Source organism: Callithrix jacchus, chromosome 1, assembly GCF_049354715.1.
Source record: "Callithrix jacchus isolate 240 chromosome 1, calJac240_pri, whole genome shotgun sequence".
NCBI lineage: Eukaryota > Metazoa > Chordata > Mammalia > Primates > Cebidae > Callithrix > Callithrix jacchus.
This window is the reverse complement of record NC_133502.1, coordinates 125,229,307-125,248,143: the sequence shown is the minus strand read 5'-3', so window position 1 is coordinate 125,248,143 and position 18,837 is coordinate 125,229,307. Positions and strand designations below refer to the sequence as shown.

General features: G+C 36.9%; 1 protein-coding gene across 6 annotated transcripts in view; it reads right to left on the bottom strand.

Moving 5' to 3' along the window:
* Positions 1-18,837, bottom strand: part of ADAMTSL1 (ADAMTS like 1) — a 1,072,914-nt gene that overhangs the window by 268,257 nt on the left and 785,820 nt on the right. For all 6 annotated transcript variants that reach the window (XM_078369765.1, XM_078369768.1, XM_035306411.3 and 3 more), the window contains 2 exons: positions 16,416-16,527; positions 12,412-12,550 (listed from right to left, as the gene is read on the bottom strand). In XM_078369765.1, the coding sequence (XP_078225891.1) occupies positions 12,412-12,550; positions 16,416-16,527 (251 nt within the window). The remainder of the gene's footprint in view (positions 1-12,411; positions 12,551-16,415; positions 16,528-18,837) is intronic.

Genomic DNA, 18,837 nt, shown 5'->3' with positions numbered 1-18,837 from the left:
CTAACTTATTTAAGTGACTAAATTTTCTGTATTTATTTGTGTAAGCTTTTAATACACATTTGTGTGACAAAATTTTCATGATGTGTGTGTGTGTGTGTGTGTGTGTGTGTGTGTGTATTAACCTTCAGTAACAATGTATAAGAAATGGGATGTTGCCTTTTGGCAATGCTGACATTCCCACTGTTCTTTACACAAGGATGAAATGAACAGCCCTTAAACTTTTCTGTTTTTTTTTTTTTTTTTTAAATTAAATGTCCTATTCTTTTCTACTTTCTTCTGACAGACAAGAAATCAAGTGAAAGCTTAATCCTTCCTCTTGTTAGAATCATTCTAACATCTAGTAAGAATCATTCTCACATCTAGTAATAAAGGAACTTCTTTTCTAAAAGGACTATATTTTAAAGAATGCCAATCGTCTTCCACAGTCCTTCTAGGAAGTCTGTACATACACTGTTATCTAATAGTCGATTCAGGAATACATCAAATTGACTTTGAAGTTCTAGTTTACCTACTCTGGTATCTTTATTCATGCTACATCAATTTCTAAATGTAGAAATGCCTACCATTGCCTTCTCTCCTGAAAAAATTTATGGCTGTAATCTGTCATCTTCAATATTAGAATAAACTGTTGCAGATCTGTCAACTGATTTATCAGCTGATGATATTTAAAATGGAGACAGTAACACTGAAGGAGACAAGCTGAAGTGAAGGAGAATAAAAGGGAGAGTGTACAGAATTCAAGATGTTGAACTTTGCTTTGGACCGATTTAGAAATTATGTTTTTGTTTGAACAAGGAGCTTGAAACCTGGATTCAGCAAAACTGTAGCTATATTTGTCTTTCTATGACATGGGTCATGGTGAAGACTCATAAAATGACTCTATAGCACCTGTGAAAACAGAAAGATATCAAAACAATGGTGCTCTGTCCAGTCCTGCTAATGCATATTCGTGTGCATGGGCTCAGCTCACTCCCGGGTTCCTGCCATGGCCCTAGCCTTTCACTACACCGTCATGGGGGGAAGCAAGCTTGCCTAAAGTTAACTTCCTATTGCTTACCTATTGCTTACTTTTTACTTAGGCAAAATGTGCATCATCAATAATGATGAAAAAGGCTGTAATTTAGGGACTTTAAGAAGTTCTCCCCATGTTTAGGTCTTGATATGCATATGTATGCATGTATGCATGCATTCGGACACGCATCTGAATAGGTGGGGACTGGTGAAGGAGGCTAAAATGATTTTTAAAAATAATCAAAAAGGGAAAAGATAGAAGAAACAGTTGGCTTGGGAGTAAAACTCATTCTGCACTCCCCTCACTATACTGACCACCACGCATGCACTTCTTACATTGTTTCTCTCATACCGGGCAGTAACATGACTCCATCTAATATCCCCATCATCAGGGGTTGTGGTGGTAAGAAGAGAAGATAAGCATGAGAAAGTGATCATTCTGGAGTAATGTGGTATAAGAAGAAAAGGCATCCTACCTCTTCCTCTCAAAATACACACCTTACTGAATTGTCCAATGACAATTCATGAGAATGACTTGGTGTTATGACAAGTTCATATAATGAAACATTACACAGCACAGGAACATAATGCTTTTTAATCATTTTAATGACATGGAAAAATGTTCAAATGTAATATCAACTAATAATTGAATATGAAATAGAATGTATGATATGATCTATAATACTAAGAAAATATATAGATGGTATATATATCTATGCATTTTCATAACATATGTTTATGTGACACATGGAATATACACATTTGTACACATGCATATATATGTACATACACATATATAAAAACTCACAGCAGTTACTTGTTTAGATCATGAGTACTTTTTGCTTTCTTTTTAAATGTTTTTCTGTTTTCTAAGCTTTCTATAATATATTACCTTTTACAATCACAGCAATTAGAATATTCAAGTATGACAAAATTCAAATCTAAGAAAGCATAAGGCAGAAACTTTGGAACTATGATGTAAGTGGATGAAATGAGGCCATCACCTCAAATTCCACATGTCACTTCAAGATCATTGAGTCTGTGCAGAAGTAATCTAAGATGCTACTTTAGAATGGTGTCCCCAGTGTTGAAGAAAAACAGCCAGAATTGCGCTCACACTGCTCAGTCGTAGAATGTAACTATTGTGACACATTTCTCTCTACGAGAAAAATCCTAAAGTAGTTAACTTCATGGGCACCTAATTTACTGGGGTGCTGTTCTTTTTATAATGAAAACGGGCTATATAGGGATCTTTTTGTGGTTTCACGGGTTTCTCTCAGCTAATCTGTCATGACCTCTTGACTCTTCTCCGGAACTGCAAATCTTCATTTCTAATTTCCTGATAACTGGATGTGCTCTAGGCTTTTCAAGCTCAGTGCATCCCAGGCAATTCACTATTTGGTCCTGCTTCTTCTCTTGTGGTCATGACTACCATTAGGGCACAGCCACTCTCCTACCCACTGTACATTGGGGCTATCTTCACCACTCAGTTCTTCCAGTTGTCATCTCAACACCAGCAATGTTTGCCAAGTAGATCTCCTCGTGACACAAGTTTGGGCATTTTCACACCAGTTTCCTAACAGATCGATCCAGCCTACTCACTGCTGCCAAAGCACCTGATATTCCACTTCACCATTTAGAAGACTTACGTGGTTCCATAATGCCCAGTGAAATTTATTAGTCAAATGCTACTTCTCCTAAATTCTTGCCTATTTTCTCTCTTAACATCTAGCCAGAAATTCTCTCTCTTTCTTCTCAACATCCCTAATACTAACTCCTATCCTCACTTTTAACTGTGTACTGTTGGTGCTCCATATCCATGGGTCTTCCATCTGTGGATTCAACCACAGCGTGAAAATATTTGAAGAAAAAAATGGATGGTTGCATCTGTACTGAATATGTACAGACATTTTCCCTCATGATTATTCCCTAAACATTATAGTATAACAATTATTTACATATCTTAAACCTTTTATAAGGTAAACATAATCCAGAGATGATTTAAAGTACAGCGAGGGTGTATAGAGGTTCCTTGGTGTATATACCACTTTAGATAAGGAAGGGACTTGAGCATCTGCGGCTTTTGGTATATGTGGAGGTGGGGGTGGGGTGGGTCCTGGAATCCCCCATGGATACTAAGGCCAACTGTACTAACTTCTAACTATTGCACAAGTTTTTCTTTAGTTTATCACCATGAGGCAGAACCTGTATTGGTTTTTTATTGCATCTCTTAGGACAGTGCTCTGCACATAGGTGATTAGTCAATAATCACTGAGTGAAATTATGTTATCAGTGCGCAGATGCAAAGGTAAGGAATGCAACTCCATCCAAAATTAAAATATAAAAGGAAAAACAAGGTTAAATGCTAGTTAGGAAAGGAGGGAAAAAACTCCCAAACTGCCACTGTTGTGCACATGTTCAGTCCCATGCCTTGCCTTTTGCTGGCTCTGCCATCTTTGAGAGAGAGCAGTCTGATGCAGAGATTGGCCTGGCAGTGCAGGAAGGCTGTCCAGGCAAGCAGGGGTGATTGGCTGATGGAAGCAGAGAAAGGACCGATTAGTGACAACTGTGCTTCTATCCTGCTTGGCTTCCCTCTGTATCTTTTCATTGGCTATCTTCCAGAAATAACTCTGAAAGCTTTTAGAAAGATCTTCTCTTCTCTTTTTCTCATGTGTCTTTCAGATACCATGCTGCTTTGAAAAACTCAACCTGCCCTGGACAGTGTTGGGGCCCAGACTCTAGTTGATTCATTTTTGTCTCTGCCGTGGCACCAAGCACAGAACCTTTTACAAAATAGGTGACTAGATTTTAAAAAAAATGAATGAAATTGTGTGTAGTAGAAAGGTCTCTGCTATAGAAAATGGTGGTCTATCTTCTCTGGACAACCTCAGGGCAGTGGAAACTAGCCTATTTCTAAGCAACAGTTTAGAAGAGGGCAGGAGAGAAGTAATAAAAGCTGGAAGAGATACAAGCACTTTGTTCTTTCATGAGTAGCAAAGCACAGAGGATCTGGCCATAATGAAGAAGAGGATCACCTGAGAGACTGGGAGGTGGAAGGACAGTACTCCTCTCTGCTATCTTCTTTCTATGTAACTTTGAGTACCTTACATCAAGGTTTGGCCATCTGCAAAATCTCAGTCCTGGATGAGATCAGAAGTTTTAAGGTGAAGTTAAGAGTAGGTGCCTGGAAATCCATGCCACTGGACTCGATCTTAACTGCCCCTTCCTGGTGGCTGCTGAGGGCAGAACTCAGAGCTTAGTGGGCCACAGCTTGAAAACCACTGAACTAAGGTAATTCTCTCAAAATTTCTCCTCCTGTAATACTTCATGATTTGCTAAAACACAGAGAAGTTCTCTAACATTTACAGAGGCAAGTTGGGATCCAGCAAATCAGAAAATATTCTGTAATTAGGTCCCATTTAAAAAAAACCATAAACTAAGCAGCAACATTCATTTATCTGGGCTTCCACTGGAACCAGATGAAAAGGAGTCTGCTTTATGCAGATCTGAAAACAGTTTTTTTGGACATAAATTCATTTTCTGTAATAAACTAAATACTAAAGAGTTTTCATATTTTGGGTCAAATCATCGAACACTTCCTCACATCTACATTTCTGGGGTTAAACATTCTTGGTATTGATGTACATAATTTCTAAACTGCTTTTAAATAAGTGAGACTAATATTTCCTTGGCCTTTGTTTACTTCTTTCTGTACTGACTGATTAAGCCATTGGTTGATTTGAGTAAACATCAGTATTTACGCTTACATGAAAGAGGCTTGCCTAACCTGAGTATGTGGTCAATTCAAACACACAGACTTGGCACTGGTATGGTTAGCGGTTTTGTGCTGTCCTTGCTGTTCTACATTGGGTTGGAACCAGGTCTCATAGGTTGGTGAAGGCACCATGCAGAACAAGGATGACTGTGGGACTTGATGGCATGAAGGCTGCACCAGGGATCAGGTTGCCTGCCTTTATGTAGCATAGGAGATGCTGCGGTACTGGAATAACTTAGATCCACATCCCAGCCTGCTTTTGCCAAGTGGCCCTAACACTTAACCTCTTTGAGCTTCAATTTTTTTCATCTGTAAAGTATAGGTGCCAACACCTGGCCTACTATTCTAGGGACTGTAAAAATAAATAAGATAATGGATGTGAAGGCACCTTATAAACTTCAAACAGAAGTGACACTGGGTGAGTTGTTTTACCGGTCTGTGTCTCAGTTTAATCGTGATAGCTGATGTTTGGTGAGGGCTTGGCACCTTACTAAGGGCTTTACATATGTTATCTCATGAATTCTCACAGGAATTCTCTGACAGGAATATTTATTTTACAGATGGCAAAACTCAGGCCTAGATAAGAAGTTACTTAGCTAGTAAAGTCTTGTGGCTACAAACTGACTGAAGTTAAAAGAAAACAACACAAATAACATCTGAGCTTAAAAAAAAAATCAGGATGGTAACAATACCTACTCCATTAACTCGAAGGCCAATTCAAAGAATTACACAAATAATTACACTTTTAAAAACTTTAAAATGTATTACAAGAAGTGATATTATTATTAGGGATGATCTGGCTTTGTAGAAAATTGAATTTCCAAGATAATTGAGTTGTAGTTGATTATGTGATTGTCTGATGATGTGTGGTGTATGTATAAGCATGGGAAGGATATGATCATCCATTCTAAGAAGCACCCTAACGTTGCTTCATTTATCTCTTTATGAATAATGCATGAATGTGGAAATGAGATTTTATGGGTATTTTTTTCTTATTGTTTACTCATTAGCTGCACAAAATAGTATACTTAAATGGGGTTGATTAAAAGGTAAGAAGTTACTTTTCTAAATCATTTACTTACTGGAGTAAAACTAAAAGACCTTCATAATTAAGAAAACATTTCATTAAACTGTGATTGCTAAATAAGTTAACCATTTTCTTATCCTTACACTCAGCTTTTTTTGGAGACACACCTGGCATAAATCCCATGTAAAAGAAATGGCATGTCTTATAGCTGGTAAAGTAGAGGTCATCAGACACTTGTTAACTGAGACTTCAGGAGTTGCCAATTATCTTAATTTCTTGTGATCATTATATTTTAAAAATCTGATAGATGTGATTTACTCTCAAGATCATATTTTCCTACGACTTATAGCTCCTGTTGTTAAAACAGCAGAGAACTATCTTTTTTTTTTTGAGACAGATTCTCACTCTCTCGCCAGGTGCCAGGCTGCAGTGCAGTGGCACAATCTCAGCTCACTGCAACCTCCACCTCCTGGGTTCAAGCAATTCTCCTGCCTCAGCCTCCCGAGTAGCTGGGATTACAGACGCACGCTATGACCCATGTAAAATTCTAGAGTTCCCTCTTTTCCTTTCATGGGTGAGAAAGCCGACTTCTGGAGAGCTTAGGAGTTTCACTGAGCTAACAGCAACATCATCAAAACCATGATCTTAGTCATTGTAGCTGCTGCAGCTAACATTTATTAAGTGCTTATCATGAGTCAGACACTCTGCTAAGCTCTTTAAAGGTATTATGTCATGTATTCCTCATAACAACTTTATGAGGTAAGTATTGTTATTATCCTCACTTCACAGGATGAAAAAATCTGAAGCTTAGTGGGAATAAGGAATTTGCCAAAGGCTACTCAACTAGTAAGCGACAGAGCCAGGGTCTCAAGCCAGGACGTTTTATGCCAAAGCTCCCACTCCTAAACATCAGGTTATACTGGCATTGACTAGTTGGTCATCAAGTTAGTGTGAGAATCTGGTCTTTTACATGCCTACTACACATAATACTTGTTCTGATGCAGAGTATTTCTTTGTAGTTGCATTAAAATTTAATTCTGAGACTTTTTTTTGGATTCCTGGCCAGAGATAATTTATGCAATTTACTGTGAAACTAAATGGAGCTGGACAAAAAAAAAAAAAGTCCACTTGAACTTGCCAAGAATTGCTGCTTGGGGTATACAAGTTTGGGCATTTGTTGAGGACTGCTGCTCTGAATTCCTTGAGGGAAGGCGGAATCTGGATGCAGTTTCAGCTAGAAACAGATTTGTTTGCTGACTGTGGCCATGATAGTGTGATGAGTGATACCTTTTTTCACTTGTCCACCTCTTGCCAATTTAAGCCCCCTTCATTACTGCCTTGGAGGGCAAACTAAAGGTCTGTGCCAAAACAAAGAAAAAAAATCTGCAAAGGTGGTTCTCTGTCTCACAAAGAGTAACTTGCACAATTTCCTCTAGATGGTCTTAACTGTCTTACCGTCTCACAGACTAAGATATGTAAGGATAAATGTTGTATAGTTTACATCTAAAAGTGCTTTGAAAACATCAAGGTGTTTATCATCTGAATTCATACCATGGCTTTTTAGTTGTTGCTGAACCACAGAGTTATACTTTGAGGCTTTCTGGCCACATGATGGACCTGACCTTTCACCCAAGAGGTAAAAATGCCACACATCACTGCATAAATCCCAAAAAAAATTTCCCGGGGTGTAAGACAGAAGCTATGGTTATAGCATGGTAGGCGTAAGAGAGGATTTTACATTTGACTAGATTCTAAATGTCTTAGTCACATGAGAGAACACACAGAACATAGTGTTAAATGTACGAAGCAGAAAACAAACGTGCTGATCCCTGACATGCAGGAGGAGTATATCTCTGGATCTCTGGGAACGCCTGTTGGGACTACCAGTAGAACATGTAATATACTGTGTACAGAGCATATGGTGGGCTTAGTGATGTCATAGATCTAAGTCACTAATGAAAATCCTTATTAATTTTAGCTAAAAGTCATTAAAGCTTTATACTTGACTTTCTCTTCACTTCCCTTATAAGGATTAAGTTTTGGCTCCCTGTTTAAGACCACTTTTGGCCAGGAAACAAAGCGTTTTAATATTTCAGAAAAATGACTGTGCAAATGACACCGGCAAAGAGCAACAAAGCCCTCTTGGGATGAAACTGCTGGGCAGCCAGCAAGGCTCAGTTGTTGGTCTTATAGTCCAGTGGACTTAAATTCCTACCTCAGTGCATGGTCAAATTACTATGTGTCATGGATATTCAGGCTTGCTTATAGAAGAACGAAAACCAAGAATGCCAAATTATTCAATTCCAAGTATCTACTGTATAAAGTATGATCTCAATTATGTTATGAGTTAGAGACAAGACTGGAAAGAAATCCGGCAAAAGCATTAACAGAGGTTATCTGCGGGCACTGGGGATTATTAGTGAGTTTCACTGTTTTCATTATAGTCTTTTATCAACATTTCTAAGTTAGCATTTAAGATCAGCAAAATAGCCATGAAAACATAAAAATTATTTTGAAGAGTATAGGCAAGCTGTCAACAGTCTCTTCAGCCTCAAGAACTACTAGATGAATTAATCGACCACCATGGAAGACAGTGGATGTTGTCAGTGAGTATAAGAAAGAGGAACAAAAAAGGAGATGGGAAAGCAAAGAAAGAAGATGATGGGAACAAAAGGAAAAGAAAATGAGAACCGAAAAATAGACAGATGTGTGGAGTGAGATATTCTTGAGACCCCTCCATGCCACTGGTTGCCTATTCTCTGTTGATTTGAAACAATTCCTAGAAGTTGTTCATGTATTTAGGAAGCTGTTGTAAACTTCCCAAAACTAAAATAATAACTGGTATTTACAGTCATTGAGTTTGAAGTTGGAAGGGGCCATGGACACAATGACTTGCAGTGACTTAGAAATATCCTGGTCATTGGGAGGCTTTACATTGTGTAAAAGACCAAAACGTATAGACCCAATGCTGATGATACTTATGATTCTAGTTGATTAGTTCAAATGTATAATGTTTACTTATTACAAAGCAAAATAATGAGAATAAGGAAGATAGTTTGGTAAACACGATGAGTGGTTATCAGGGATTATGGCTACTGGTGGCCGTATCTAGTTTATTTCTTCGTTGTTTTGGTATTAGATATGTAGTAATGAGAAAACTCTTATTATCACAGAGTGTGTTTGGTAATGAAACGTGTTTTTACAGCTTACCTTGCAATCTTAGGATACTTATTTTTTCAACTAGACATAACCGAGGAACTTGATGAAGGCAAAAGCATTTACTTTGGTTGTAAAACACTTATGCAACTGTTACAAGTTTTATAATTTAACTTAGTGTAAATCAGTTAAAATTAGTTGTTTAACACGTTTGAATATTTTTTTTGTGAACTATTATTTTAAAATACTTTAAAATATATAACACAAAATTTAAACAACTGTGGAACAACAGGTTCTGTGGGCACAGTTTGAAAACCACTCATTTAACAACAAATGACCCTTTCTTCCAGTTTCATGGGTGAGAAAACAGAAGCCCAGAAGGGTAAATTAATAAATATAAGGTAATAGACTTAATTGTTTGATGCGGTGTTTGCTGTCAATGGCACCTGCAAGCTTTGATAGGGAATAAAGTTGGCTATCTAACTGGGACTTTGCTTTAAAAACATTTACATTTTCTTTTTCATTTTTTCCTTCCCTTTTCTTACAAGGGACTTTACTTATAAATGTTATAATAGGTAAAAATCCTAGTGTGATTCAGGAAAAATGAATAAATATCTCAGGGGCTAGATATAATAAATCTCTTTTGAAATTAAAAATATGTGACTTTATACCAAGAATGTTGGTTTTACCTTTTGGGAATTTCTAAATTTGGACACAAAAGTATTGGTTGAATGTCATTGTTCACTCTTGATTTTACCATTAGATCATGAAATCTGGGTGAGAGAACAGCTCCCTGAGAGTTTGATTCTGCAATGTCTGATGGAAGAGCAGATCTATTTTACGGAGTCTCTTCTATCTACTTTTCTTAGATGATGACTTCTCATTTTCTCTTAGAATTCAGAAGAGTTGCTTTGATCTTAGGTATGCAAAAGAGTTCAGTGAATTTCATGGTAATTCCTGAAGTATCTTAACCTCAGAGTAGCATACTTACATTTTCTGAAGCAACTATCCCTTAGACCTTTCCTACTGCTCAGTTTTGTCTAATTACTTCTTCAATAAAAAATCAGCTTCCTGACATTTGCCTCTTATTTTTTTTTCCTTTTCTCACTTATCTTTCTTCATGTGTTTCTTTTTTAAATAGCCACCTGTCCCAACATTTATTCATGTGCTGTATTAAATTTTTTAAAATAACACAGGACACAGAAAAGGCATAAATTGCACAGGCAGACTTCTTTTACTGTAGAATGGCCTTTTGCTTGGGGTAATAAGAAATAGGCCAAAAATGTTTCTCCAACAGACAAGAGTGGGTAAAAGTTAGAGGCCAGAAAGAAGGAGTAAAGTTTTCTAATTATAAACACTTCCTTCAAATTGTTAACAAAATGCTTTTGTTTCACACAACTCCCTTCCATGGCCATCTTTTAATTGATAATTTTTTCTTAGTGGGCAAAAACTTTATAAAATTGTGGGAATTGAAGCTCTAATTTCTCCTAGAAATACATGTACAGATTTTCATGGAAATGTGTAAAAGACTTTCAAGGTCTCTCTAGGGCTGACTTGACCTCTCTGAATTAGGATAACTATGCCTTTCGCACATTGGTTTTCTTATTACAGGTATGCATAAAAAAGTATAAGTGGAATAATTTTAAAATGAAATCAAATTGCATGGGTTATAAATGTCTTGGCTTAAAAACTTCAAACCCTTAAGATTTCCAAAATAAAGAAATCCAACCACAATTTCAACACCTTATTCAGTTTTTATATTGTATCCAATTTTTAATATGTAATTTTCTGGTGTAATATGATGCTAAATTAAACTTTGCCTAAATTTTACACTTATAAAATATCTATTCTTTTTGTTCCTTTAATGAAAACCTGTTATTCTGAGTTCACTTTTATGAGGTAGATAATATGGTTCCTATGAATTAATTAATAACAGCAATTTCATATCACATGTAGAACTTAGTATTCGTAAATATAAATATAGAAGAGTACAGAAACATACACCTTAAGGAATTAATGGCAGAAAACAAAAACTAAAATTGCATTGCTTATAACCTCAAAATAGAATGATTTATATCAACATTGCCCAAGTCATATTTTAATGAGTTGAAGCTTTCTTTTTATGCCTACATAATTAGTATACTATGATTTAAAAAAATAACATTGAGGTGTTTCTCAAAAATTCAAGGAGTTTGAAAATGAATCTTTATCATTTGGTATTCATGACTGCTTTTGTAGGGGGAGGCTTTTCTTACATTTTCTCTTATAAGTTGAGGATGAGTAAGTTACTTTATACTAAAGAGAATCACCAGCAAGTGTTGTGATTGCAAAGGCAAATGTTACCCCCATGAAAAGATTCTTGACCTGCACTTCTATGACTGAGATATTTCATTTATCAGGCAGATTCTTGACGCTGCAAATAATCTGAGGGCTAATTGTGGTTTCCAAAAAGCAAATAATCATGTGTGAAAGTGTCAAGTGCCTATTTAAAGCTTCTAATTTAAAAGACCTTTTGAGAATCTGATTACTGGGAATAAGTTCTGCTTTCTCTTTAGCAAAGACTGAGTGTGTTCAAAGGCAGAACTCTTCTAAAGTTGGTTTTGACTCTATGTAATCAGTGTGGACAGGCTAGAAGGGATCAGTTGTAGCCCTGAAATATGGTCTGCTCTGCTCATGTCCCTGATCAGGAACAGAGATAAAATGGAAAAAATCCTGAGAATGTTGTGCCATCACATTGATTGAGAACATTGGCTGGGCATGGTGGCTCATGCCTGTAATTCCAGCACTTTGGGATGCCAAGGAAGGTGGATCGACTGAGGTCAGGAGTTTGAGACCAGCCTGACCAACGTGGTGAAACCCGATCTCTACTAAAAACACAAAAAATTCGCTGGGCGTGGTGGCAGGCGCCTGTAATCCCAGCTACTCGGGGGGCTGAAGCAGGAGAATCGCTTCAGCCAGGAGGCGGAGATTGCAGTGAGCCAAGACTGCACAACTGCATTCCAGCCTGGGTGACAGAGGGAGACTCCATCTCAAAAATAAAACAAAACAAAAACAAACAAAAAGAACATTGAGTGGTCCATTGGCCTTGTTAAGGAAAGAAAGAAAGAAAGAAACAAACAAACAAAAAGAACATTGAGTGGTCCATTGACCTTGTTAAGGAAAGAAACAAGGAAGTAGGATGAAAGGAAATCAGAAGAGAAAATGACTCTGAAGAGCACACCTGCTGCTTTATAAAAGCAAAGTCTGTAGACGGAGATGGCCTTGCATAACAGCAAGAGCAAGGAGCAGGGTACTAATAACACATGATTAGAAAGGGACACTAGATGGCAACACTTATTTATGTGTAATTTCATTTTATTTTTAATTAAAACATTTCATTTTAAGAAACATATTTGGAACTTGAGTTATGTTTATGACAAATGAACTAGTAAATTTGACTGACCTGGCAGGACAGGGATCCAAGTTGCACTCCTGAAGCTTGGGTTTGGGTTTGATGTTCTCTGGATAATAGTGACAGTATTGGTCAGCAACCACACGGTTGCTCCTCAGATCGTAGCACTCAGCTGATGTCAGCTGGTAACCTGTAGTATCAAACCATCCAGGCAAGTTTAAACGTACATGCCAATGCAATATATTTCTTTATGCATTTTGGCCAGCTCACATCAATGGAAATTATTCCCCAAAGCCTTAGTCATTTCCAGGAAAAAAGACACATAATTGGAAGGCTCATTAATTTTTGCAGACCTCAAGTACTGTGCTTTTCTCAAGTAATCCTCTCAAATCTTAATAATCAAATAATAATAAGGCTTGAACTTTATAAAGGCTCAGCCAGATAATGAGACTCTGTGGTAAGAACTGTTCTTTTTGTTACTTTTGTATGATCCAAATATATAATGCAGAATTCTCTATCCAAAAAAGACCATCAGTATTTATCCACCATCGTGTACAAGAATGCTCGATTGTCTCCTTAGTACCTGGGGCATAAGGAAGAATAAACTCCCAAACAAATAAATAAAATAAACCCCACATTGCTCCCTTTGCACATGGGGGGGGGGGCAGCACAGGATAAGATCCCACTGACAATAAATAATGCCTGGGAACATTATTTTTGCCCAAATTCAACCTGAGTGGGTTGAGTTGAATAAATGGACCATTGAGATTCCAACAATAGACATCATGAATCCTGTTTCCCTGAAGAATTGATAAAAACACCTCCCTATTACTGTTCTATTTTTGTTATATTCAAAGTTTTCTGTCATTTTCTTTTAAAATTCTCTAGCCAACATTTCTTAGCCTCCACCCATAAATTGTCACTGTTTAAAGAAGGCTCTCTTAAAAAAAAGCATTGTTGAGTAATAGTTAACTCTCTTCATATGTTTTATTTTTCCTACCTGCCTTTTATTGTCCTGTGGATTTCTGATAGGGTGGTGATCAAGATTTAGATTCTTGGAGTGAAAAATAAATGTACATAGAGACTTTTAAAAAATTAGGCTGTTTGTATCATTCTTATCCTAATCAATCTGCCAAATACATTATCGCTAGCAGGTGGGTTGAGTGCAGTTATTGCTAAATATATATTAGGAAGCAAGATTTAAATCATTAAGGGGCTTGCAAAAGATTTTAGGAAATCAGAAGGAGGTTTATGAGCCAGATTGCCTGGCTTAAGGCTGTGTTCTCAGACCACCCACAAAAATTAATTGTTCATTAAAGACCCTAAAGGAAGGGCCTTTTAAAATTTGACTATAAAGATGAAAAGCATGAAACATAATGAAAGCAATGGATAAGAACCCTTTTTCCACCTAATATTTGTTTTATAAAAAAAATCAAGTAGCAAAATGACATTTTAAATAAGTAAATGTATTTGCACTTTTAAATTACATTGTACTCTAAAAGCATCTAATTTTATAACAGACTAATCATTTTATAATTTTTCAGATAATAATTTCTACACAGGGACAGAATTTGTCACGTAATAAAATACTGGAACAAGTAAATTATTCATCTGAGATGATTATTTTTCAAAATCAAAATTTGTCAGCTAAGTCTGTTGCTTCAAAGCTGTTACAGCACATATAAAATGAAAGGTTAGAGCAAAAAGGAAGCAAACAACCCAAATCATCAGATAATCATGTTTTCTAAAGTTTTCCAGGTATTTGGAGTAGCAATTTTTGCTTAGCAAAATGTCCAACCAGTTCAATCTGGAACCAGAAACAGAGAAGATAACTTAGAGACTATTTCTTCAGTAATTTTCAAACTGGAAACTTCAGAAAATTTCAGAATAGAGAAGAAGGAAGGCTGATCTACACACCCCTTCACTTAGAGCAGTCTTCCTTTTATTCTGGCTTCGTAAGGTTTGAAACCCAGAAACATCTGAAAACCACTGACAGTTCTACTTCTCCATTCTGATGTAAGGAAAATGAGGCCCAAAGAAGTAAGATCCATGTGAATCTAACATCAATGTCTTTATTACACAATAAACTGTTACCAAGGTTGCTGACATTATACTCTAATAGCAGCTCTATGTGTGCATATAACTGAATTGCTATTTCTCACAAAGCAAGGTTTTCATTTTTTAAAAAGAAAAAAAACCCCTTAGGTTCTTTCCTTGAAACTATTTCCCATGCTAGTCATTAGTAAATATATCAAAATAATATATTCCCATGGAACATCAAAGTAATTGAAAGCTCATTTTTAAACAAACCAATTTTCTTTTTTTTTTTTTGAGACAGAGTCTTGCTCTGTCACCCAAGCTGGAGTGCAGTGGTGAGATTTCAGCTTACAGCAACTTCCGCCTCCTGGTTTCGATTCTCACACCTCAGCCTCTTGAGTAGCTGGGATTACAGGCTCGCGCCGCCATACTCTGCTAATTTTTGTATTTTTAGTAGAGATGGTGTTTTGCCATGTTGGTCAGGCTAGTCTCGAACTCCTGGCCTGAAGCCATCCTTCTGCCTTGGCCTCCCAAAGTGCTGGGATTACAGGTGTGAGCCACTGAGCCCTCCCAAAGTGCTGAGATTACTGGTATGTATGTGCCAGCTAAACAATTTTCTATTCATGACAGATAAAACAACTAGAAATACTCATTCTATTGAAATGCTTAAAATGTTGAATTGACAGTTTTTTTTTATCAACTGAGTAAAAGTACTTCATGGCACTCCTACTGACTTCTTTTATGCTAAAATCCAACCTTGCTCCATAGAACCACATTTTTCAGTGGTTTGTTTACACTGTGTAGATGGAAACAACATAGGTAAAGATGAATCACATCATACAATGTTCTCCAAAAATTTATGGTTAATTATTTGCCTCCATTTTCAGGTATCATCTTCTTATTCTTGTCAACTTAATCTAGTGATACTTACGTGGCTTAGCTATTTAAAGTCAGCCAATTAACTGGCTTCCATAAAACTAGAGCTGGAATTTACTTAATGTGCTAATTTTCAAAAGAATAGACATGCAATTTTATATCCATTACATTAGAAAAACTTAGAAAAATGATAATCCACAAATACTGACTCAGTTGGCAATGAATCTAAAATATTCACACACTGGTTGTTATCCTTCTGGAAAGAATTTGGTAATATGTGCCAATAGCCACAAAAATTCTGAAATTCCGTGATCTAACAGTCTCACTCCTGAGTGTTTATACCAAGAAAATCATTTGAAAGGAGAAAAATACTTAGGTATTAAGTTATTCATTGTATTATACAAGTATAAAAGTTAAATAAACTAAATGATCTACTTCAGAGAAATATCTAAATAAATTATTGGGAAATCGTTTAGTGCAATCATGATGCAAACACTATAATTATGATGAGCAGAAAATGAGGAAAAAACCTTTTCTAGTAACACAAAATGCTGTTCATGTTACAAATATGATATGGAGCAGAGACAGGGAGTTGATTTCATGACTTTTCAGGAGAGACGCATTTTAATGAATAAATAAAGCAAATGGCATTTCCTTTAATGCATAGATGATGGGGTGGAGTTGAAAAATAATTGAGTCTAAGTCTATAATGCAGAGATTTTTTTTTCCTGGTAACAAACTATTTTCTCTAATTAAGTAAGCCTGATAAACGCTCCTTAATTGATTGCTGAATAGGTGACTTTACCTCAACCAGTGGAGTAGTTTATATAAGTGAATAGACCTGCCTGCTCCAGGACTACTGTTCCCAAATTAGAATATTTCTATTTCTGGCCTTCTACAAAATCAAAGAAAGAAGTAAAGACTGTTTCCTCTAATGGGATTCGACAGTCAAAAACGTCTTCAGCATCTTGGCGGAGGCATCTGCCTTACCGGAGGGCTGTGAGATTCTGCTCTGTTCCGACGAAAGCATCCGGCCTACTACAACACAAAATTTCTTCCACGCTCAAGTTACTCTACTCTTATAATACCCAAGAAATTCCTCACACAAGACAACAGTTTCTAGACTAAGTGAACACCATTACCTCCTCCACAGGTTGCTGAGCAAGGAAAGAAATCCGTCTCCCTCCATCGGTGGATGATGGGTTGATAGAAGATGAACTGGACTGTACTGTCAGCTGAGCCCGAGTTACGAATCTGTGGGAGTCAACAGAAAAGTACAAGAAGTAACGTGACAGTGGGGTGCTTTCTGGTCCCTTGCAGCTTCGAACAAGGGCACGTGGTAGTGCTGATGGTGTTAGGCTGTGTGAGGGACTGCTTCGGGGGAGAAGTGGCGATGGCAGTCTCATGTATCCTACCATTTTATCGTTGAACCATCCTTGCATGGCCTTCGCTATCACTCTCTTCTCAGTTCTGTTGCCACAGAACAGGGATAGCAATATCTCAGTGTGCGATTTCACTATCATCTTCTGATGATATTCCCTTCCCCTTCTTTATTTCCAACCTCTTTGGTATAATAGATAAAATTATGTGGATTTTTAAATGTAGATTCAGAAACAGACAATATGTTCTAAGAAAATTATACACTGTGGAAAATAAAAGATACTGGTTTTGGCTAAGAAAAAAGAAGAGTTGAAGAATTAAACAGCACTTCCCATTCAGAGACATATATTGGGCTTCTGGTCAATTTAGTGATTCACATATTTGAGTGTGCAAAGTTACCAACTAGACACTTGCTAAAATGCAAATTCCTGTGCCCATGCCCAGAGATCTAGGTAATTCAAATGTTGATAGTTTAAGAATCAAACTGAAAAACACCAATTTACATTATACAAACAATTAACTTAAAGACAATTTATTTACTTTTAAATAAAACTGGTGCTTCTGTTTACAATAGCAAAGACCTGGAACCAACCCAAATGCCCATCAATGATAGACTGGACAAGGAAAATGTGGCACATATACACCATGGAATACTATGCAGCCATAAAAAATGATGAGTTCGTGTCCTTTGTAGGGACTTGGATGAATCAGGAAACCATCATTCTCAGCAAACTGACACAAGAACAGAAAATCAAACACTGCATGTTCTCACTCATAGGTGGGTGTTGAACAGTGAGAACACATGAACACAGGGAGGGGAGCATCACACACCAGGGCCTGTTGGGGGATGGAGCTAGGGGAGGGACAGCGGGAGGGTGGGAAGGTTGGGGAGATATAACATGGGGAGAAATGCCAGATATAGGTGACGGGGGATGGAGGCAGCAAACCACCTTGTCATGTATTTACCTATTTAACAATCCTACATCATCTGCACATGTACCCCAGAACCTAAAGTAAAACAACAACAACAAGAAAAAAACTGGTGCTTAACAGAAAGTACAACATTTTTTTTTTTTTTTTTTTTTAGCAGGGGACATGTGAAACAAGAAGTCCTTAATGGTTCTTAAGAGTACAAGGTTGAGTGAAGAGAAGTAAAAAGTGCCTTATGTCAACAATGTCATGAAGACAGAATGATGCAACATTTAGACTGTTGGGCAAGGTTTGTACTATTTATTATAAGGAGGTTCCAAGGATAGTTGAGAGGATTACTTCTTACTCTGCATTACAACAATTACATAAGTATCAGAGTCCAACTGAACCACCTGCCCTAAGTCTTAGTTAAGGGTTTTTAAGTCTTACATTTTCTTAATTGCTCATAATCTAGGATAAATTGATGGATTTGGTCTTCAGATCATTATAAAGATAGCCCTATCTTTGCTACTTAATTTAACAAGTGGATTAAACATCTAGGATGCAGGGGGAAAATAAGAATATTGAAGAAATAGGGCCAAGAAAAACTGATGGATGCTAAACTCTACATCAGTTTTTGGAGTTTAGATGGGAATATGAAAATGTTTCTCACAAAGTCTGAGAGAGGTAGAAAGAAGGCAGAGACCAAACCTACAGAATGTCTCATATTACCCTGGGATTTTGAACCCTGTGGAGGTTTCATGTATTTTCTAATTAGAATAAGCAGTGATACCATTCCCTACTTTAAAACAAAAACAGCTGAAGTAATAGTGTCTTTAACAAAAAAAGGGCACTGCCTATAGATTTCTATTTCTCATTTTTATGTGTCAGATACAAGGGTAGCTAATTGCTTGCTTAGGGATGTAGTATTAATCAAATTCCTTGGAAAGTTATTTTTTTTTTAGCTCGCAAAAGCCTCTAGCTCTCTTGGGATGTGTGGTTATCACACTGGAAAGCTTTCAGAAAAGAACTCTCATTTAAACACAAGATTCATGAAAAAATAAAAGACCAGAGTATTTGTTTAGGCTCAAAGAGATGAGGGTTTTTGTTTGTTTGTTTTTGCACATGTTCTTTTTGGAATGCTAACCTGAATCCTGGGAAGTAAGGGAAAAAATTGTAGCTTCTTATGGCCAAAGTGAAGAGGATAAAACATCCTAATACTTGGAGAAACCCTGTGCTAGAAAGCTCCAGTCTGACATGGTTGGTGTAGGGAAT